Below are 25,028 nucleotides of genomic sequence, written 5' to 3'. Positions count from 1 at the left end.
TCTATGATGTAAGAGAAAAACACCCGTGATTTTATTGTGGATAAAAATCACAGCAGAGAGGTCACATGACATAGTAGATAGAAGAACTAGCTCTGGAATCAGGAAAACCTGAATTAAGCTCTTGTTTCTGACATATAAAAACTGTGTAAGCATGGCAACCATTTAGTAGCAGAAGGAAGCAAAGATTAAAATTACAGATGCTTTCCTAGTCTTCACCAATGGAGGGAGCTCCCAACCTCGTGAAATTAAAGGTCTGGACTTTTCCCAAGAAAATCACAGCTCTATTTTCTAGAATTTGTGATTATTTAGCTATGTACAAGTTACAAGAGCAATAATCTATATTTTGCAGATCACCTCTGACTTTCTGCCTCCCTCCTACCCCATTCTACCCTAGCCTTCCTCCTTTTAAAATTTGAAATACATTTATGGTGAACTTGAATCTAAAATTGTTGATTGCTTCTGTATTGTTTCTGACACATTCTGATCCTGAACTGTTATCTGAAATGACAATAGGCCATTGAGAACTTAATTTCTTTCTTGATAGCATTGCATATGAGTTTGTTTCATATTACAAGGAACATGTAGGCAGGATCTTTACTATCCAGACATTTGATATCTTTTTGCCAGGGAGTGTGCAGGAAGAGACAAAGAACTGGTTCTTGGTACAAGCTAGAGATTAGCAGGATTGTGGGAAATTCCAAATGAGAATATGTTTTCCTGATGAAGTGCATCCTGTCCCCTCCTAAGATAGAGTATCCATAAATGCACAGGAAAGACATTTTATTCTGAGACCTTCCTAAGAATTTCATCCTAGAACTGGTTTATGTTACATGTTTTCTTAATAGATTCTGATTCATCTGTGCTCACAGAATTAGGCTAGTACAGGACTGGACAGTACACATTTTACTATAGAAGTGGTAGCTTTTGTCTTTTCTACCTATATACACAAATCTCACTTACTCTTTGAATAGAATATCACCTCAGGGGAAGTTTTATTGATATATTTTCCCCATAACTTTAGTATTTTAAGTGTTTATCAATTAGTGAGATAAAATATGACTTTGTTCCCTGTCTTAAGAATCAAAATGATTTCAAAGGTGACAACTTTAGCCTCACATAAATACCCAAATGGAAGTAGCCATTGAACAAGAAAATAGCGATGTATTTATAGAACCTATATAGAAGTTGTGATTGCATTGGTGTAAGGAACTCTTGGTAGTGAAACTCTCACCAATATAGATCTGCAATGTAGCACCTTATAGCCAAATAGTTTCCAGGGCACTGGTTAAGTGACTTGTCCAAGTTCATATAGTCACTGTCAGAGACAGAAATGAAATCTAGTGCCATGGTTGATCCTATATCTGTTACATCATACTGCCTCTTAAACTTACTTAAATAAATGTACTCTTATGTAACTAGACCATCATTTTTCCCCTGACTTGGGAGGGCGAAAAAATGATGGTCTAGTTACATAAGAAGATCAAAGAAATACTGATGGATAGGCCTAGTGCTCCTTCAATATCCTCACAAAGTCAAGAGATTTAGAGGAAGCAGCTTAGGTGAACTTCCTGTGTTGGATTTCCAAGAGGACATGGTCAAGCATTGCACAGGCATGGTTAAGGATCCCTTGTGATCTTCATTGTTGGAGGGAGCAGCTACACTATGGGATCTCACTGAATATTCCTGTTTCCTTTGTGCTCTTTCCACTGCAGTTGGTATGTTACAGACATATTCTTTAAGGTTGTGGTTTATGAAGTCCCCTTTTATTTCTCTAGGCAGACAGACAATTCAGTGGATAGAGCATTGAGCCTGGAGTCAGAGAAGTCCTTGTCTGGCTCAAAACTAGAGTCAGATACTTACTAGCTGAGTGTTTCTAATCAAGTCACTTTATTTTTATCTGCTTCAATTTCCTCATCTGTAATATGGAGATAATAATAGCACATACTTCCCAAGTGAGAGTTATCCTCCCTGGTCATTGCTGTGAGGATAAGATGAGATATTTGTAAAGCGTTTTATAAACCCTAAAGAGTTATTTAAATGTTAGCTCTTGTGGATGGCAAGCAATTTAGGAAACATTTATTTGTGGACCTACTCTGTTCTAGGAACTATGGGAAACACAAAAACTACTAGAAATACAAAAATAAAAATGAAAGCTTCTTTCTCTAAGGACCTTATAATGTATTGCAATTATTGGTACACTTACGTGTGTATATTAACTTGGGGTGAGAGGGAGTTCATGATTTTACTGGAATCGGGGACTTCCAAAATGGAAACTCCTCTTATGAATATAGGTCACCTCCTCTGCATTTTACAATCTTAGAGAATTGCTTGGATATCCTAGGAGTTTATGTAATTTATTCAGGATCATATAGACAATAATATATATGAGAGGTGGAATACCAAATATATACCAAATACAAAGTGGAGAAGGAGTGGAAAAACCAAAGATTTGGAGCTAAAAGAAACTAATCAAGTTCAACCTCCTCCTAGATAAGAAAGCCAAGGTCCAGAACATATAGATACAACAATAAATTTTTGAGAAAAATTTGAACTCAGCTCATCCCGACTCTAAGCCCAAGATTCTATTCTCTTCCTTCACCCAGCATTTAAGCTGTTTCTATAGCACTTAATTAGTTTCTATTAGAACCATTGCCCCATGCCACCTAAATCAAGATGCTAACAGAAATTCACTAGGATTATTAAATTTTCAGTATGAGCATTTATGCCTTACAAATCAGGACTGAATATATTATTTTGTTGGGTTTTGTACTTAAGTGATATAGAAAATGTTAATAACATAAACTTAAAAATTGGTGCTGCCTACTATCTATATTTTTCTTTTTTATTTAATATTTTCCCAATTACATGTTAAAACAATTTGAACATTCTTTTTTTTTCAAATTTTGAGTTCCAAATTCTCTCTCTCTCTTCCCTCTTCCTTTCTCATTGAGAAAACAAACAATTGGATATAGTTTATATATGTGCAGTCACTACATTTTTTTTCCAGAGAGCCTCCATTAAGTATTTACCATCATACCACGGAGATGCTACTGCTTTGGTGACCAGGTAGGACTTTTCTACCCTGAAATATAAAAGGAAATTACAAGAGGAAGATGCATTTGGTGTTTTCTGAAGAGCACTGGTTGATGCATAGTAAATGCATGCAAATCTTCCAAACTCCAAATTCAGACCCAGGATTCAATTACTTTTGGCAGAGGTAATGAGTAATAAGTAATAAGGCTTCCTAGATGGCTAGTGAGTCATCTCTTCAATCTCTAGGCACATTTCCCATTTCAGTTGTTTTTCAGTTATATCCAACCCTTCGTGACCTTTTCTTGACAAAGACACTGATGTCGTTTACCGTTTCCTTCTCTAACTTATTTTCCATATGAGGGAACTAAGGCAAACAGGGTTAAATGAGTTGTCCAGAGTCACACACTACTAAGTATAGGAGGCTGGATATGAACACAAGAAGATGTCTTCCTGACTCCAAACCTGGAACTCTATCCCCTGTGTCATCTAACGGCCCTAAATCCATTTAATCAATTTCCTGGACAAATTGAATTTTCTAGAAAGCATTGCCCTTAAAACTCCTCTCCTAAGACTTGAGCACTAGCACTTGTCATGGGTTTACTGAAACAGTGAATCCCTGGACTTGGTTGATTATCCTTCCTAATGAATCAGGCCATAGGTTCTCTAGGTCAATACTGGCTTGTTAGGTTTTGCTGGCTTATTCCAAAGTATGTCCAGTGTACAATTTTTGTATTCTCAGGGGACAAACTTTGAAGTTTGTATCCTATTTTTTTCATGACTATTGTACTAAATATGAACCACTAACTTTAGCAGCCCCAAACTATATATACTCACTTTTGCCTGAACTGTTTGATGCCTTTAGCATCAATTAGGAGAGCCTAATTTTTCCTGATAAAAGACAGTTGATCACCATGCTTTGTCTGTTAGTCATTTTAGAAGAATGAAAGAATGAGATAATTTATTTAAGACAATTTGTATATATAAATTATCCTAAAAATTGGGCTAATATCCCAGAGGGGAGAACAATTAACACCCTAATTAATTAGGGTACTGTAGGTGGTTCCATTATGAATGGTAAGAATTTATTAGCTTTAGTAAGCCTTATTCTTAAACCTTGATCTCAACTACATTAGTTGTGAAAATATTCTGTGAGCCTGAGTCTGTCTTGAGAAATATTCAGCTTAAGAAATTCACACTAGTTAAGAGAATCTAGGTTATATTGAAAGTTATATTACTGGTTTAAACAAACAAATGGTTATACTTGATAATATACATGTAAGTGACATCTTATTTGATTAATTTGCTAATAATTCTTGGTCATGGATATTATCCTAAATTCAAATCTTAAATTGAAACATTTTGTGAATACATAGTATATTTTTAGATAGATATTTATATCTATTTATTTTCGTATACCATTCAGATTCAAGCAATTAAAAGACTGAAAATATCTTCAAGCACGAAAATAAAGCATGAGTATGGTATCCTACATTTAATCACTCTGATTTTCTTCCCTTGCCAAATGTCTCTATTACCTTAATGAAGGTAATTTCTCTCAATCACATAGCAACTTGGCACATAGCTTACAGGGGAGAAACTGGAATACCATCCCTAGATTGGAGACTTTTCTTTGATTCTGTCAATATAGGCACAATAGAGATTTGAAGAAATTATCTTGAGTTAATCCTCACTCCTAACTCCCCTCAATTATCTAGATATTTCAGATAGAAGTAGTTTTTTGTTTGTTTGTTTGAGTCTTTAGGATAGTTAGCATGTAGCTGATTGTGAACATAACATAATTTTATTTGTACATCAATGAAAAATAGTTGTGTTCACTATGTGCCAGACATTGAAGATAGAAAGACAAAAATGAAATAATTCCAGATCCTTAAGGAGTTTACATTCCATTAAATATAATATTTTCCTCCATGTTGCTGCCCTCATCAGGAAGCCCTCCTTGATTCCCTCAATTGGTATCTTTATAGAGTTCTTTCCTTAATAAAAATACTCTAAAGTGGGTAGCTTATTCGTTTTCCCCTTTTACTGATGAAAAAATTCTGAGAGTCAGAGTAGGTTATGTGATTTGCCCAAATTCAAGTATCTAATAAATGTTTCAGTCTAGACTGGAACTGAGTTCTTCTGAATCCAGGATCAATATTATTGCTACTAAGTCACTCTTGGTTTCATCAAGCCTTGTATTTGTGAGATCTTCTTTATGTAATTCTTAATTTTAGTTCAGCAAAAAACCCTCTTTTATGTCTCCCTCTGCTGTTCCCAGGAAGTTTAGTCCGCAAAACTTGTCTGGAATTATTTTTCTGGTTCTTCTGATAGAAATATACAATAGACATTCTCTCCTAATTCTCCTTCACATTTTAGTTGTACTTTTTCTTTGGAGACTGATTTTCCATACTCACTCTCGTGAATTCTACATTTCAGTCAAGCAGGTCTATTTGTTCTTCCCCATGCACAGGGTTCCATCTCCCCTTTGGTGCTATTTTACAGATTGTCCCCAATCCTGTAATGAATTCTCTTTCTCCTAATTTCTTGAATAACCACTTAGCACTTTTCAAGACTCAACTTTCCTGATTCTTCTCCTTTCCCTCTCCCTGCCTTTGTTGGCACTATGCTCACATCCTGCAAATTATTTTGTATCTGTTTTGTATAGATTTTATATTTAATTATGTTTGCACATGTTATTTCCCACCAGTAGAATACTTTTATCATTGATACAATTCCATGACACAAAGAAATCATTGTTTGTATAGTTAACATATATTTAAATATATTTATTTAAAATGTGTTATGATCTATACATGTATCCCATATATGTGATATAATATGCACAAAAGATCATATGTAAGGTCATTTGCTTTTAGATTGTAAAGATTATATAATATTTAAAATTATACATACACATATACACATATATCAAGACATATCAATCTAATCTATCCATACTTATATATTTAAAACAACTCTAAGACTTTTGGAACACCATGTATGTGTGGGATGGATGGATGGATATGTTTTATGTGTATGTATATATGCACATATGTGTACTTGTATGCACATATATAGAGAGAAACAAAACATCACGTCCAATTTATGATTTGATGATTTTTTGAAATGAGGGATAATAAAGTTGGAATTTTGTTCAAGTAATTGACGAATGACTCAGAGGCTGAAAATGTGGTGGAATGGTACTGACCATGGGAAGGCAAATGCCCCTGAATAACACTCATTTGTACCTATGCCCAAGATTGATTATTAAAATTAGATTAAAATGTTGAACCTAGCTTGAAAGGCAGCTGTAATATATTTAAGAGGGCATTGGATTTAGAATCAGAAAATCTATGTTTTTATTTTAGCTCTGTCATTTGTTAGTTTGGCCAAGTTATTTCAGTTTCCTTATCTATATAATTGATATCATAGCATATGTGTTACCTGCCTCCAAGAGTTCTCATGATGATTAAAAAACACAATAGTGGATACAGAGTTCTTTATCAGTTGTAAAGCAATGTATCAGTGCTAGCTATTTAACCTTTATTTAAACCCTCTCCCAGGAAGTTTAAGAAATTCCTGAATTTCCATGAATTTTGGAATTATGGACTGTTGCTATCCAATGGACAAAGGATACATTCTAACAAGAAACAATAACCAGTTATAGTTAGCACTGAGCAGCCTAGAATCTTAAGGCACCTCAGAAAGCAGTTTGTCTGTTTAGTGTTCTTTAAAACATAAAGTGAAAGTGTTATTAATGTTTGCTCTTCTTGCCCTTGGAAATCTTTGATTAGAAAACAAAGCTTAAAACTGCACTTTTTTTTGAAATCCATATTAAATTCTTAATAGAATCAGCTTAAATTTGAAGCTCCCAGATGAACTATATAAGGGATTGAATGAGATGATATTTGTAAAAGTGCTTAGCTCAGTGCCTGACATACAATAGGTGCTTAAATGCTTATTCCCTCTCTCTACTTAATTCTGGTGTTCCAGAGTCTCCATATATCTTCTCCACACCCTTCCTCGTCCCTAATTGAAGATACCTTTTTCTACTTCTTGCATCAGGTACAAAAATTCCTAGTTGTGTTTCTGCTGGAAATAGCTAGTATAAATGATTTCACTTTTAATTGTGCAGCCTGAATGGTAGGTAGCAGAGAAAGAATGTCACTGGACAAATACCAGTTCATTTTTCCAGAGCAGGGACATGTCCAATCTTGTTCAAAATAATCACACTTCCTTTTGAAGACTATGCTATTGTATAATCAGATTTCACTGGTAAGAAATTAAAGATTTTTTCTCTTTATACACTTCCTAAATTATTGAGTATGATTCAGGACTAAGAGGAAATTGAGCCTGAAAGCTCTCATTAAAAATGCTATAACATCTTGAAAGACTAATATTACTTCCTACCTTCTTTCTTTCTACAGACTCATTATAGCTTTTGCCCACAAATCTTTATATCATAATTGTAGGGCTATTTTTTAAATATAATTTTTCAAGTGTTTAAGGAGCAACCTTGTGTTTTGCCCAAAGGTTACGGTCATCGCTCCGACTTTCCCTTACAAATTTGTATTTTTCTGTAAGCTTCAGATTGCTCTATATTTTATTTCTTATTGAAACCATTGTAATTACATTAGTCAGAAAAAAGCAGTCTTTCCCTGAATTGGAGCCCAAAGCTCCCTGATTCCTCCAAAATGGCATAATCACATGATAGAAATACTACCCCAATAGTGTTTTTGAGGAAGAAATTTTATGTACCATAGGATTCTAGATTTAGAGCTGGAAGAAACTTTATAGGTCATAGAGCATTAAACTGTCCTCTCTTCCCCCCATCTCCACCCCTCACATTTTACAAAGGCAGAATCTTTCTATCTACCTTTTAAAGTTATTGATCCAGTTCCAAGGAAAGACATTTCAATAGTCAGGAAAAGATCACTTATATACAATTTGAACTTAAGCTATTGAAATTCATGATGTCAGCTTTTAAAATTCTTTAAATAGTAGGACTTTAATTGCTCAGATGAAATATTGACAAAAAGAAGGCAGAATTGCTTAATTTTCTTATTTTCCTATAGGTACTTGGCATTTTTGGACTTGGAATCTTTGGACTAGAAAGGACAGAACAAAAATGACTAATGGAAGGTTGACAACATGAGATAACTAATGAGATAATAACAGTAACCTGCCATTAATGAATTCCTCTCTTGGACATAAATATATGTTAGAGTATTAATAAAAGTGATAAATATAATTGTTGAGCCAATATCAATGATCTTTGAAATGCTATGGAAAGGGAGGAGGTATTATAGGACTAGGATACAATAAATATCTCACTTTTTTGAGAAAAGGAAAAGAATGGAATCGATACATTGTAGAATCTGTACACTACAGAATTCTTGGAAGTGTTATTAAAAGAGATTGTTGTTTGTCCTTTGTTCTCAAAAAAGACCATGACATCAGGGAGGTGATCACAAGATCACCTGCCTCACTTTTCCTTCCAGAGCCATCTGGATCCAGTGGCAAAATATAGATCAAGATGACTGAAGATAGCCCTGGATGCAATGGGAGACCTTAGCCTATTTAAGCTAAGGTCTTCACAATGTCTCAGTTTGACTGGGGTCACACTTATTCATTGATTAAGGCTGGGTTATTAAAGAAACGATTAACAAACATCCAGAAAATGAAGCAGTGAGCACAGAGGCCTGGTGATTTCCTCAAGCCCAAGCTAATAGCAAGCTAACCTTAAGTCTTTTTTAAGAAGAATTGTTAGCCTTATAGAATAATTTATATTGCTCAATTTTAACAAAGCATTTAATAAAGTCTCTCATGATATTCATGCTGATGAGATTGGATAGACATGGGCTAAAAGATAATACAATTAGTCGGATTCAGAACTGGCCATTTGACCAAACCCAGAGTAGTCACTAAATTGATCAATAAATAGCAACCTAGAAACAAGTGTTTAGTGGAGTATCTTAGGGATTTATGATAGGTTTTATATAACATTTTTATACATGATGTTGAAAAAGGCATTAAAAATAGCATACATGCTTTTAAAATTTGCAGATGACACAAAGCTAGAAAAGGAGAACTAGTAGATTAGATGATAGAATCAAGATTCAGAAGGACTTTGACAGTCCTAGATATTATAGCAAAATGAATGAGAGGCACAGTGTCTAGGAATGAGGAGGCAACATCTCTCTGCTTACATCATGAATTTTGTGTTCACTTTGCCACATTTTAGAAAGATTATTGACATATGGCTCGAGGTGAGCAATCAGGGCACTGATGAACTATGAATAAATGTCATATGAACTGCATTTGTTTAGCCTGGAGATGAGCAGACTTTAAAAGGGATATAATTGTCATCAATAAAAGCCCTCATGTGGAAGAAGGATTAAATTTGTTCTGTTTGGCCTCAAAGGGTAGAGCCAAGAACATTGGGTTAAAGTAACAAGAGACCAATTTTTTGATGTGAGGAAAAATATCTTAGGACTTTTCTTAAAGCAGAATGAGAATTTTGTGAGGTATTGGCTTACTCCATTGCTGGTGGATTGAAAAAAGGAGTCTTTATAGATGTAGTCTATGAACCAATCTCTGAAGTTGTATCATTCTATGATTATTATTATCTCTTCAAAAACATTTCCATGTTTTTACTTCTCTATCCTCCCAGATACAAATGTGACTGGAAATCTTGGTTTCATTTCACTTATCCCTCACTGACACACTCACTTTGTTATTAAGTCTTATCTTTTCCACTTTGGAAACATCTGTCCCTCCTGTTCCCTCTTTTCCATTCCCACTAGGCCACCTTAGTTCAGGTTCTCAGTGGTTCTTACTCAGACTAAGTTAATTGTTTCCATTGCTGCCATATTAATCATGATAAAAGACCAGTTCCCATCATGTAACTCTCCTAATGGCTTACTATGACTTTCTAATGCCACTGAATTAACATTAAACTTCTTAGTTTGAATTTAAAGGCACCAATCTTCCAATTGTTAACAATTAGATTAATTCCCTTTGTTCTATATCTTTCCTATGCTTCAGAAATATCATTAATGTTTCTTAATTAAGTCTCTGAAGAAAACCCATCTTTTTTTTTTTCAGGAAAATATATTCTGGCCAGACTTGACCATCTACTGTTTCATATTCCATATATTCTCATGTCTCTGTGCCTTTGTTCAAGCTGCCTCTGCATATGGGTTGTCCTTTTTTACATCCCCAGTTTGTTGGAGTCCTTCCCAGATTTCAAGGTTGTATTCTCCATGAAGTCTTTCTTGACTTCAGATGGAAGTGGTCTCTCCTTCTTATGAGCTCTCACATAACTTCAGGTTTCAAGGTAATTTATACCTTCACAACAAGCCTAAGAAATAAGTGATGTTATTATACCCATTTTGCAAATGAAAAATAAATTGAGAGAGATTTTAGGACTTGCCTAAGGTCTTGTAGTCAATAAATATTTGAAGTGGGGTTCTAATCCTACACTCTTCTTGACTCAAAGTCTGGTATTCTTCCTTTCTTGCTACAATTCTAAGAATTATAGTTGTTTGTGCTTTTTTTTTTTTTATTTTCCCAATCAGACTGCAAACCCTTTTAGAATTGTTGCAGCACTTAGCCCAGCCCTGTGCATGTAGGGAATACTAAATGAATGCTGTTGAGCTGAAATAAAGTTGAATGTTCAGAAAGTGAGTAATAGGGTGATATCACTTTGATGTCTCTTTCAGATAAGTTCCTCAAAGGTCTACAAGAAATCTAAGTAAGCCCACCAAAAAATTTGGGTGACATCAGAAAAACAATACATGTACCTCCTAGATAACAAATTCAATTTGATTTCTTTGCATCCCTACTCCAAATTCAGGAACGCTCATGTACATAGCATGGTTTCTAGATTCTATAAGCAACTATAATTCAACTATTTTCTTTTTTGAATTCTACAAGATGAGAGCTCTCAGAAATGAACTAAAGTAACAGAATTTCTTATCTTTGGTGTGCCACTTGTTCATCTGGGGAAAGCATTTTATAAATATTTTGAGATATATACAATCTAATCTCTTTCAATTCTAGCTCACCTTTACTTATGTTCCCAGCACTGCTCATTTGGAGTGTGGAGAAACAACACTTGAGTGTAGGGGATATTTAATGAAGATCTATTGGGAGAAAGTCTTTCATTAAAGGATTTCTTCAAACTGTCCATCCAGATTTCCTTTTGAAAAAATAAGACTTTCAAGTTCCTACTGAAAGGAAAGGAGCAATAGAAAATAAACTGAAACAAGTCTCACAAAGCAAGAGGATGACTGTGATAATTTAAAGGACAGATATGTATGTTGGCTTTGTCTTTTAGAAGAGCTTACTAAAATGGCCTGGCCAGGATGTTAAAGTCAATTCCCATATGGAACATTTAGCTTCATTCTGTTTCAGAGCAAAAAATGACATTCCTCACTCCAGTCAGTGTATATGCATAATAGCGACAGGACTAGAATATGTGAATGGATCCTCAATTACTACTTGGGAAAGAGTTCAGATGGCTTATCTTAGCCTCTTACATGTCTTATTAAAAAGTTAGCTTTGTGAAAGCAGGAGCTTTTTTTTTATTTGGTCCTCCAAGCTTAGCCAGGTGTTTTCCATAGAGTAGAATCTTCACTTATGTGTCAGGAATGGAATTGTATATATAAAGTTGTTGGGCCTAAAGCATTTTCTCTCATTAATATGAGGAGAGGGAGTGTAGATACCAAGGTAAAATTAATCAACTGCTAATCAATCAAATAGAAATTAAATGCTTGGAAATGTAAGGGCATAGATAATATTTTTAATGTGTGAAGATTATCAACATGGAAATAGAAAGATGACTGTTCAAGGAAAAATGCAGTTTAAAGGAACATGGCCCTTTGTACCAGAGAAGGATGCTGGCCATGAACTTACAAAGGCATCCCAGGCTATAAAACTATATGGATTATGAGTTACCCCTGTGCCACACATGTATCCTACACATTTTCTCACTAATTCTAACTTAAGACAATTCTTGAGAGACCATGTGTATTTCTGAGACAGAATATACCAATGTATCATTTGTTCTTACTCTCTTACTGGCTTATTGGTAAAGGGGAGCACAATGGTAAAAGTTTATGAGCAACAGTACTAAAAGCCCTGACCCTTGGGGTTACTCCTATCCCTCTCTTGATTGGAGGGGATATAGTAAGCTGTTCTCTGATGTATCCAAAGTACTAGTGGGAGTGGGAGTTAGGAGAATAACCCAGAGGACATGTCAAATAAACCAAAAAATACAAAAGAAGGCAAAAAGAATAAAGTAAACAATTCACATTGTGAAAGAATTCCTTGTTGCCTACAATTAGCACAAACTGATTCCTTTACCTATACTTGGCTGTTGCTATATAAAATCATATTGCTATATTTCTTGACTGAATCACTTTGCAAGAGAAGGCACAGCCTTTCAGCCATTTTCTGTTCACTTTGTGATAAGAGAATATCTGGCTTAACTTTCTTGCTGCCATTTACTTAAGATTAGAATTGCATACAACTAGTTTACAAAATCAAGCTGAGCTATCAACCATTGGCTTGTTTCCTGCTTTACCTGATATAGATTTTCTCTTTCTGTTGTTTGACATGCAAATCATTATCTTTCCCAAATCCTCCTTGAAATTCCATTATACACATCCTTCTTATAGAACCAAAACCTAGAACCAAAAGCTCAGGGCTTTTTGGTATGTGTTCAGAGTATCCTGCATGATAAACTGCAGAGGTTTTTCTCTTTACAATCTCTGCATTGTTGATTGTTGATTGTCAGTAGTACCTAAACAGTAGAGTCCCAGAAAATTTTGTGACAACTTCTTATTCTGAGAAGAGCTGGCAATGTCTCTGCCTTTCTCTATGCTTTAATCCCTAAATTTAAGAGGATACAACTTTCTTCTATGGTATGGAATGTTTTCCTTTTAATAATTCCATAAAGGATATAATTTATTGTCTTACAATAAGGGAATTGAGGGAGAAGGGGCACTGATTATTAATGGAAGGAGGAGCAGAATAGTCATTTGCCTTAGAAAATTTTGTATTTCCTCTCTGATGCAGCATGTTCCTGCTGCCACCCCAGCTAAACTTAATAAAGGATCTTAATTTCTCCCACACCTTGTTTGCTCCTGAGTTAGTTTGTTGAATACAGAACAAAAAATAAAATTGGCTGACCATGTAATGAATCATTTAGATGGATTACAATTTATAATGTTGGGATGCAGCTTTCTCCTTCCCAATCACCTTGACACCTATAGTTTCTGAAGATTGCTTAGGAAATAGCATCAAAATCCTGCTGCCATGACTGTTATGTGTCACCTGGAAAGAGACATTTGGAGAAGCAGGGCAGAAAAAGGGCAAGTATATGCATTTGAGATGAAGTCTCATCCATGGTTTAAATGCAGTCTGCTTGGGAGGAACCATGCAGAAAGGATCAATTTGAAGAGTCCTTTATCCCCAGGAACTGCAGATTGATTTCATTTCACCTCTTCACTACCATCCTGAACTCAGTGCTTCATATAGTCCTACACATAAACATGGGAAATTAGATTTTTATTCATTTCTGGAACATCCCTATTATCCATACACTGCAGGATATAATATTTAAACAATAAAATGAAGCTACATTCAATTTTCAACTTGAGCAAGAAAAAGGAAAGAAAACTGTTTTTGAATTCTTCTAAATTAAATGTATTTTTAATAATACATGGATCCTTTTCTTCTAGAGTATTGAAATGAAGTTGATGTTGCTGACATTTTAAATTTAGTAGTGATTTGAAAATTATATTAAATCCCAAACCTTTCTCTCTAAAGTAATTTAAAGGAAAGAATGGAAAATCATGACACAATATTTCTGTGTTCATTCTGTATCATTTTAAGGTTATCTGGAAAAAAGAACATTTTATGGAAATCTTCGTTTTCTATGGGCTTCCCATATACTATTTTCCTAGGTAACATTAACTAATAATGTGCTGTTCTCATAAACCTTTGAATGATAATCAGAAAATTCTCTTTGAATTTATTGTTGTGAAGAAAATACTTTATTATTGGTCAGTTTTCTCAGAATCTAGAAATAATAAGGCTTCTTTGTTCTCTGCAACTTAACTGCTTTATAGCATGAGAGTTCTTTGTGTCTTGGTTTCCCCACAGAGATCATTAATTAAAATAACTAATATTTATATTGTATTTTAAAGTTTATACATTTCATTATTATTTAATTTATTATTTATTTATATTGTATTTTATATTGCACTTTTAAGGTTGCAGTGTTTTTCATTATCACATTGTAATATACTATAGGATAAGTATAGGATAAGTTTAACAGACCATAAGATAATATAGTATAGTATATATAATGTCATATATACTATATTAGATATCATAGTATATATTATAGTACAATATATGTGATATAACCTAATATATAATATAGTATATTTTACAGTATTGTGTATAATATATGTACTCAAACTATATATATGTATATAGTATGTATAGTTGGTTGGTTGGTTGGTTAGTGTTGTTTGATTAGTTGGTCTCCTTTGTTCTTGAAGAGGACCAAAATGACTTCATTGTGTTAGAGTCAATTTACAGTGTGTCTGATTATGACTGATCAGACCAATACAGGCTTGGGCTCTATCACAGGTCAGGCACAAATAGGCCATATGAATATTTGGGATGGACTCGCTTAATCTGCACTTCTTATGTATGTGTGCAGGCATATATCTATGCATCTATATCTATACACACATGTATATGTACATGTATGTGTATATATGTGTATATACATACAAGATGTGTAAATTTAGAGTGTGTGTGTATGTCTGTTTATTGATGTGTGTACTCATATACTCTGGGCAAGTTCTTTAACCTTATTGGCCTCAATTTCCTCATCTGTAAAATGAACTAGAAAAGGAAATGGCAAACTCCAGTCTCTTTGCCAAGGAAACTTCAAAATGGGATCGTGAAGAGTTGGGCAAGACTGAACAACAACAACATATATAACATACTTTATACTATATGTTTTAGCATTATATAATATATACTATATGATATAGCATTATATAATAATATATAGTATAGTATAAGAATTATATATAATAGTATTAAATAATATAATATAGTAACTGATGTTCATATAATTCTTTTGAGATTTGCAATTTGTTTTCAGCATGACAATCATATGAGGGAAGCTGAATCATAACTTCCTTACAGATAAAGTAGCTAGCAAGGACTCGAAATCAAATCTTCTCATCCTAAACTCTGATATATATGTGTGTGTGTCTGTGTGTATGTATAATATATGTATTGAAATGAAGTTTATGTTGCTGAAATTTTAAATTTAGTGGTGATTTGAAAATTATATTAAATCCCAAACCTTTCTCTCTAAAGTAATTTAAAGTTACACACACACACACACACACACACACACACACATGCTCTTGAGCAAATGATTTCATTTCACTGGAACACATTTTTCACATTTGTTAAATGAAAAGATTGAGAGAAATTTCCCCCCAGTTTTCTCCCAGTTCTGTTTGAGCTAGACTAGACAGCTGAGCAGCTACACTCATGTAAAGCATCCTTGTCACACACACATGTCAGTATTACATTCAATATCCAACTATAATTCTTCCTTTATTTAGGACTGTTAGAGGCCTGTGGCAGTAGAATGGAATTTAAGTCACCAGGCAAAGCATAATGAGCTGTAGGAGGCAAATTATTTTAGGTAGTACCAAGATGTTGTCACTGGCCTCCCCAGAGGAACTTGCAAAGACTCATTAGCCTGCCCTGACAGGGACGACCCCTTTAGAGGCAGCTCCTTCCTGGGGATTATCAGTACAGCTCTGCTCTGGTCATAACCAGTCAATGTCAAACTCTTGAAAAATCATATATTTAATTAGATTTGAAGAACAGAAAGGAAATGTAAGTTTTAAAGGAAAAATGCAGGACAGAGAAAAAATGAATGGTGCCATAGGAGCTGTTTTGCCTCTAGCATTGTCCCTCAGGGGATGAGAGTTAGACAATTATTTTGAAATTATATAATTCTCTAATGAGTTCAGTTCTTTCCTTTGCACCAGAGACCATAGCCTCACTGGATCACAGAATGTATGATTTGGAAGAGACCTCAGAATTTGTCTAGCTTTATTCACAGCTAAGCAAGAATCTCTTTTTCCAACATCGCCAATCAATGGTCTAGCTCCCATATGGAGATCTCCTTTCAAAGAAATATATTCTACTTTTGGTTGATTTTAATTGTTAGGAAGATTGTACTTATATCTATCTAAAAATTGACTCTGCAACTGCTACCAGTTTCTCCTAGTTCTATTCTCTGGGGTCAAATAGTTGAATGGCTTCCATATGAGAGTCCTTCAAATACTTGAAGGTACTCTTCATGCCCCATCTTCCAAATCTCCTTTACCTAAAGTTTTTTTGTTTTGTTGTTGTTGTTGTTGTTGTTACTGATTCTTATGCAGATATTATTACCTCCAACCAACATTTAAGAGACTATGTTCATTGCTCCAAACTTCTATATCATCTTAGGTGTGCTCTTCTCAGAATTTCCATTTCTATATTCTATAGGATGATATCTGAGTTTCTATCACATGTAACATATTCTTCTAGGCAAGAATAAACGAATAATAATGTACTGCTTTCTTGCATTCTACTTTTCCTTGTTTTTAATTCATTATAATTTGTCTCTACCTCTTTTTTTTCTTCCTTCAACATACTCTAAATCTACCTTTCTCTTAATATCTAAAATAATTTGCAAAAATTTCCAAAACTCCCTTGAGTGTGTTAGTATGTCCCCTCCTTTGAATTTATTCCAACCAGTATGTTTTGTGAATATGAAAAAACGAGTCTTCTACTGATCTTCTCTAGAAGTATCTCTTTGCATATTAAGCTTCACTCTCTAGTCCGAATGGCCTAAATGAACCATTGAAGTAAACAGAGAGTTTCTTGTACCCTCTTTTAAGGAATGCCAGAGATCCTGTCCCTAGAAGAAACCTAGATAATTACCAGCTTTACTCCATTGCATTCTGAAAGAGCTCTGGACTTAGAATCAGAAAAACTTGGCTTCAAATCTTGTCTCAGAAATTTACTATCTAAGTGACCCATGGCAAGTCACTTTGCATCTCCCAGACTCATTTTCCTCACTTCTAATATGAAATTGCAATCAATGTCTTTTGAGGTCTCTTCCAGCAATTTATGACATCTTTGTCCTGGCCTATGGAAGGTCAAGATGAGAAGAAATACTGCATATCATTTCTCTTCTCCTGATTTCCACCATACTTTAAGCTCAAACCACTAATATCATCCTTTTTTTCCTTTAAAGTGTAGAGGGGAAAGAAGAGGAAGATGGGAAATAGACTCAATGAAAAGATGCAAGATGTATACATTTTCCTTAGGTTAAGTTGATAACTGATAATCTGGTTCATAGAATTGGTGAGAAATTTTGAGTGATTCGGATACCTTGAGTTTAGAAGAACCAGTACATGACAAAGGAAATTTAGATTCTCTTCTTTCTGTTTTGTTTTTTTTTTTTTCTCCTATCATTGTTGTGGCAAGAAGGCAAGGTTAAGTTGCTTGCTCAGGATCACACTATTATTAAGTGTCTGAAACAAGATTTGAACTCAAGGCCTTTTGATTCCAGGACCAGTTCTCTATGTACTGTGCCATCTAGCTACCCCTAGATTTTTTCTAAAATCAGTTGGTAGTTTGGAGGCACATATTAAAGTGTGGAAACATTTAGACATTGTCTTTGTTCTCAAGGAGACTACAGTCTAATAAGAGAGACAAGATGGGCAATTGTGATCCCAACAGAAATTGCAAATGCAATTTTCCCCAGTTTGTGGATGGGGAGAGTTGGTCTGGGGGTGGGTTGATGGGTTTCAGAATTGGTGAAATTTGAATTTCCTGGAGGAGTTAGACCTTGATTTGAATCTTTGGGGGCCTGTGCACAGAGATTCATATTCAGCATGTGTTGAAATTGCAACAGATGGAACACATAAGAAATGTATTTTAAGTTTATCTTTAGCAACTTGGAGAAACCTAGCACCTAGTGTACTGTAGAGAGATAATAAAAGTTCATTGTCATGTCATTGTTCATAATGTGGTAAATCATACTTGCTCCTAGGGAAAAGGTTCCCCCAAAGGGTTTTCTTTTGGTTTTTCTCCCACTAGATTTAATAATCATGTTTGATTTAGGAACACCAAAAAGGGGGAGCACAAATTCAGAATTGCTTCAGATGTTGTCTGAGCCATGTACTCAATTCCTTTTGTTTTCTTACAGTTCCAGCGGATACCAAATCCTCCACTGTACTTGTCCGGAAAGCAAGACCCTCAGCTTGGATAAAACAATCCACTATTCTACCAGCATTTCCATGGAAAAGATGAAAAACTATAGAATCTGCCCATTTTAACCTCTGTCTGACTTTAGCTTTGATCTTCAGTACACCCATTCTGTCTCTCACACCACAAAGATGTCAGACCCTGACCCTTCATCTGGACTTGTGGGCAATGTGGAGAATGGAACTTTTCTGGAGCTCTTTCCCACCTCCCTGTCCACCTCCGTGGATTCATCTTCTGGCCATTTGTCCAACGTGTACATCTATGTTTCAATATTTCTCAGCCTTTTGGCATTTTTGCTCTTGCTCTTGATCATTGCTCTTCAGAGGCTTAAAAACATCATCTCATCCAGTTCGTCCTATCCCGAGTATCCTAGTGATGCTGGGAGCTCATTCACTAACTTGGAAGTCTGTAGCATCTCCTCTCAGAGGTCTACTTTCTCCAACCTTTCCTCCTGAATCAAAATGAAGAGAGAACACTTTGGTGCTGTAGGGGGTTAGTTGCATGTTATGGTGATTCTTTCAGGCCAACCTGGAAGAGGTGACTCTGAGCTCTTAGACTATCCCTCATCCCTTAGTTTCAATCTCCCATTGAATTAGCAGTGCTTTTCATCTTTGAACCTAATGCTAATACAAACATCTTTAAGCATCTAGAAGTGATATGGGGTTTATCATACCCCAAAGCTGCCTTGCAGACCTAGACCTGCCTTTTAGTAGAGGGATCCATTAATTCCATGGCATTGGATACTCACATGTTCACCTGAAATTCACTCCATCTGTGGAACATTGGACTCTGTGCTTCTGGATCTTTTCTGAAAAACCAGCTGACTAATAGAGCCAACCAACCTTCTAGTGAAATCTGTGTTTTTTGCTATTTAGAATTGTTCTGTTTCCCCCCCCCCCCCAGTATTTGAAAGAACTTTTTCCATGAACCAAATAATTCTGAAAAACAATTTCAGTTTGAATGTCTCTTGTGAAATTTCTAGAATTTTGAAGAAAGGCTCCAAATAGCTTATTTAATTTTGATGAGTCAAAATTATACTGGCAAGGATTGAGAAGAAATTATTTTCTCATAGAGCAAGATAGGAATGACTGTGAGCCATGCATCACATTCTCAATGTATTCAGACTCTTGGGGGTTTTTCCCCTACTTATATGTATCAGATCAAATGCTCCATATTTTTACCATTGTTTGTAATGATAATTATCAATTTCAGGCATATTTCAGCACAAATCAAAAAAGGACTCTTGTTTCATACCTATTGTTCCTACCAGTGATTAGGCACATAGAGAAGAATGTAAGCATATCATATTGTCATGATTTGCAACAACCAATTTGATTGAAGTGTGCTCATGTGCTCATGTATTCAGTTTTATATTCTTTACACCTTAATGCAGAATTCTGTAAGGGCAACAAGATATCAGGTATATGCTGATTCACTTTAAGTTGAATATGTTAGAAACTGAAATACAAAAGTTATATATGTATTCCCATTCAAAGTTCAAATTGAGTATTACCTCCCTTTTTACTGTTGTCATATACTATCTAGTACTGTGAAGCAGAATTGTGAGATGAGGTCTGTAAGTGTAGGTTGTACTGGCAGAAGTAAGTCTAGGCTATGATGGTCAGATCATGCAATCCAAGTCAGTGTCCCTGAAGTCTGCCAGTGAATACAGGTCTTATATATGAAAGAAATTAAACTTCACCAAAACAAAATCTGGCTCTTAGGAGAATAAGGATTTTCAGAAATGCAGGACTACCACTAATCACTGTTATCAGGTACCTCATTGTGAAGGTAATGTGTGTGTACATGACAACTCAAATGGGCATTTCTTACTCAATGGATACTTTTACAGTCTTCTTCACAACCAATTCCTGCCCATTAAAAAAATTTTAAGACTTTAATCTGAAAGGAATTTTTATAATCTAGCACAACCATTGGTTTGGCTAGACACTCAAATCTATTTAGTCAAGAGAATAGCCCCCAAAATTTGTTCAATTCAAGATTTTCATGGCATAGACACACCTTGTATGTGGGTAAGTATGGGAAACTTAGAGAACTTGTTAAAATAGAGGTCCATTAAGTTCCTAATTTTAAATATAGCTAAGGATAAATCAGGCAAGGCTATCTTTAACTGACTACATTTTCATAAATAACCCATGAGTTGTACATAGTTGCTACCTTGGATCTTATAAGCTTGTACAGAAGTTACCTCTATCACCACATAAAATCCATGAATGAGGGATTCAAGTTACAGAAAAAATGTTTTATGCAAATTTTGTGACTCTCCACTTATGAATTCATCTAAGTTAGATGAAACACACAAACATATGTGTTTACCATATGGCAAAGTTATCTCTATGGCATAGGATCATGCAGATGTCAAAGGGACAATTTTAATTACTGAGGAATAAGATTAAATTAAGTAGCTCATTTTTTTTCAATTTTTTTAGTGTCATCTAAAAGTAATCTATGTTGCTTTTTCCTTCTCAAAAGATAGATAAAAAGTTCCTATTGGAAGAGCTATTCACAGAAAGAAACTACTGTTCAAAGAAAGTCTTGAATTGCCAGAACCTATCCTGAAGGAAGTGTGGTCAGCAATAATGATGGTTCATTGCAGTCAACATCATTAGTGATAAATAGCAGCACATTTGTGCATAATTAGAAAATAATTTCTATTTGTTCTTGCCACATTTGCCAAGGCACCAATACAACTTGAGATGGGTTTGTTTTCACATTATTGATTGTATTCAAAAGGGTTGGACATTTACCTGATAAACAACAATAATAAAATAAAAAACTGGAGCCCATCTAAAATCTGACTCATTCTGTTTATTGCCACTATGACTACCACTACTGCCACTAATTTGTTGTTCAATCATTTTAGTCATACCCAACTTTTTGAGTCTCCATTTTAGAGGGGTTGTTTTTTTTTGTTTGTTTTTTTTTGTTTTTTTTTTGTTTTTTTTTTGGCAAAGATAATGGAGTGGTTTGCCATTTCCTTTTCCAGCTCATTTTAGAGATGAGGAAATTAAGGCAAAAAGAATTAAGTGACTTTTTCAGTCATATAGCTAGTAACTGATGCTAGATTTGAATTGGATCTTCTTGCCTCCAAGTTCAAAGCTCTATTCATTGCACCACCTAGCTGCCCACTAATAATATTACAAGTGTGTCTATTTGATGGGGGTGACCTAAAAAGGATATCACTAAATATTTGACTTGTTATGTCCTCCCCTGGAACTACTTCGGGGAATCTCAATCTGCTTATAGATAGTTCAAATATGGGGTCCATAGATATGGATGAAAGGGCCACCCTTTCCTATCCAACTCCAGTTCATATACAAATATGAAAGATAATATATTTATCAGGTACAAAAGGGCCTCCCCCTCCCAAAGCAGGGAAAACAAAATATAGAAAATTCAGGGAACTCAAAGAAGCTCATAAATAAAAATAGAAAACACAAAAACCTCTTAAATATACATAATAAAATTCCATTAATTCTTCATCAAATATAATGTCCCCCTGCCATGGTTCTAAGTTTCTCCAGACTCAGGACCACCCAATGTTTTGGACTCCAAACAGAGGAAAACCTAACTTGGATACACTAGAGAGACAACAAATCAATATTCTAGTGAATCTCTCTTTCACCCCAGAGAGACACATTTTGGGTCTAAGACAGGCAATCTCCCTCTGCTACTATTTCCCATCTACAGGCAGCTACATGGTATTGTGGATAGGGGCCTGGACTTGGAGTCAGGAAGGTTTAAATTCAAATCCACTCTCAGAGACTTAATAGTTCTGTAATCTTGGCTAAGTCACTTAACCTCTACCTCAGTTTCATCAATTGTAAAATAGGGAAAATAGCATCTACCACCTAGAGTTGTTTTGAAAATTAAATGACATAATATTTGTGAAGTGCTTGGCACATGTTAGGCATTTAATAAATATCATTATCATCTACACCATTTGAATAAATACTAGGGTAGAAAGATACAAAGTCCAGATCTGCCGCATCAAAGATTTTAATCTCTTACTTCTGGTCCTTCTAATAGCAGGATCTATCAGGCATTATCTTCTCTCCCTAAAAACTAGACTTCTCAGGAAATCCCTCTCCTTTTTAATAAGATTAATTCTTCTTAGAATTAGCTCCAACTTATGTTCCCAAGGCTAATGTTGCCCATGCATTCCCTGTTTCAAGTAGGAGTCTGAAATGCAGAGAGAACAGACACCAAGAAGTTTGTAACACAGAAGCAACAAACATATACCTTTGCATTTTTTCCCCAAGAATCCCCCCAAGAAAGCACTGTGGAGTGCTTTACATATACTATTTCATTTGATCTTCACATCAGCCCTACAAAAGACATGCTTCAAAGTATTAGTGTCTCCAACAGATTCAGAGAAGCTAAGAGAATTGCACACAGTAACTAAGCTAGTCAAAATGGAAAGCAAGATTCTCATCCAGATCTCCGTGACTCCCAAGTCCAACTCCCTGTTCAAATACCCCACATTGAGGCTTAGTTTGTGACTTGGGGAATAAGAAATTCTGTTTCTATTGTTCACTTATTTCAGGTGTGTCTGACTTTTTACAATCCCATTTTGGGGTTTTCTTGGCAAATACTGAAGTGGTTTGCCATATCCTTCTCCAGTTCATTTTAAAGATAAAGAAACTGAGACAAACAGGTTCAAGTGACTTGTTTAGGATCACACAGCTAGTAAGTATCTGAGGCCAGATTTGAACCCAAGAAAATGAGTCTTCCTGACTCCAGGCCAGACATATGATCAACTATGTCACCTAGCCACTCTGTTTCTGTTATCCCTTTATAAATTATATATAATTTATTTATATATTTATATAAGTATAAATATATATATATATTTATAAATTATTATAATTTATAATAAAATATAAATTATAAATAACAGAGTAGAAAAAGTAATAGAATTGTCCAATTTCTAATGGAGAAAACTATACTAGAATGAACCCCATGGCCTTTCTCCAACTCTTCCTTTAGTCTCTATCCCCAAGTAAATTTGTATTGCAATCCTGCCTTCTGCTTCATATTTCAAAACTTTTGCATTTTATTTTCAGTTAATCATTTGTTTTTAAGTCCATAGAATGACTAAGCCTAAATCTTATCTCTGATCGACACTGGCTATAACCATAAGCAAAACCCTTAACTTCTCAGTACTTCAAGCAAATTGTTAAGACTATAAGTTACCTGTAAAAGGAACTTCCAAACTGGAAGTTACCTGCACTGACACAATCACGTGTCTAGATCAAACACACAGAGACAGAAATGTACACAAATTTGTCTATAGAGAGCTAGGTGGACAGTGCTGGGCCTGAAGTCAGGAAGCTTCATCTTTCTGAGTTCAAATCTGGCCTCAAACACTTCCCAGCTGTGTGACCCTGAACAAGTCACTTGTTTGCCTCAGTTTCATCATCTGTAAAATCAACTAGAGAAGGAAATGGTAAACCATATCTATATCTTTGCCAAAGAAACCCCAAAATGGGGTACTAGCATTTTCTCTCTCTACATATATATGTAAGCATATTTATTCAGATAAATATATAGATATATATTCACACCTACATATAGTCAATCCTTAACATTCAAACATTTAGCTTCTGCAACTTCAAATATTTGTGTGATTTTATTAGTAACCTCATTTTCACTTTCATGGTGGCAACTGAGCATATTTGCCTCTATGCACAGTAAAGAAAAAATGAAAGAGGTGTGATGCACAATGAATCTGCCCTAGAAAATGCTAAAATAACCTTTTGTATGTAATAAGGGAATTGAAAAAATGGAAAAATGGATAAATTTGTGGGTAAATGAAATGGTATCACCCCACTCTCTTGTAGATATTCACGGCAGAGCAAATATCCCACCTACCCTGCTGCACCTGGGCTCAATCCTGAGCATCCCAGCCAGGTAGACTGGAATTGGGGAAGCAAAGGAGGTTACTCCCATCATTGCATCCAAATCACGAAGAGCCATGGGAGAAGTTCTAAGCTAAACCAGGGCCATGGATTCAGCCCAAGGCATGTGCTTTTCATGGGGGAAGAGTTCAAACTCAAAACAGAAAGGAAGATTAGAGATGTCAGGTTGCCCTTTTAACTTCTTTATCTAGAGTTCTGATATCTCTGTCCCTGTCCCTTCCCTTCTTGTTCAGTATCATCTCTCCTCTCCCTTGAATTTTCTGGGGTATTTCATGGTTACTCTGCTAGAAAAAATACATATTATCAGAATTCATGTTTTGTTATAAAAACTATATCAGAAAAATGTATTTTCAGTATTCTCTAGTGAAAGATTACAGTTTTTGGCAGTCCCAGGAACCTAATTTTCTCTTTCCCATAGGTTCAATATATCAACATTCCTACTTTTGACTTTCATATCATTTTCTAGGAAACTTATTCCCACAAAAGTTGAGGATTGACTGTATATTTATCCCAATAAATTCATATGATACTTAAATGAAAGTCAAATACCTCTCTGTTAAAATTTAAGCATTAAATGATTACTTCATTTTAAAACATTACCACCTAAAAAAACTAACAAAGATATTGGGCATATATTCTTTATAAAACTAAATAATTTCTTATTTATGAACCTATTTT

At 34.9% G+C, this 25,028-nt stretch overlaps 1 protein-coding gene across 1 annotated transcript in view; it reads left to right on the top strand.

The window, feature by feature from the left end:
* SERTM1 (serine rich and transmembrane domain containing 1) overlaps window positions 1–21,210 on the top strand; it is a 30,070-nt gene extending 8,860 nt beyond the window's left edge. The window contains exon 2 of the mRNA XM_031961995.1: window positions 18,350–21,210. Within this exon, the coding sequence (XP_031817855.1) occupies window positions 18,540–18,863 (324 nt within the window). The 5' untranslated portion in view covers window positions 18,350–18,539 and the 3' untranslated portion in view covers window positions 18,864–21,210. The remainder of the gene's footprint in view (window positions 1–18,349) is intronic.
* The last annotated feature ends 3,818 nt before the right edge of the window (window positions 21,211–25,028 follow it).

The sequence above is a fragment of the Sarcophilus harrisii genome, chromosome 3 (assembly GCF_902635505.1).
Source record: "Sarcophilus harrisii chromosome 3, mSarHar1.11, whole genome shotgun sequence".
NCBI classification, from domain to species: domain Eukaryota; kingdom Metazoa; phylum Chordata; class Mammalia; order Dasyuromorphia; family Dasyuridae; genus Sarcophilus; species Sarcophilus harrisii.
Note: the sequence above shows the minus strand (reverse complement) of the source record. Positions and strands in the feature narration are given on the sequence as shown.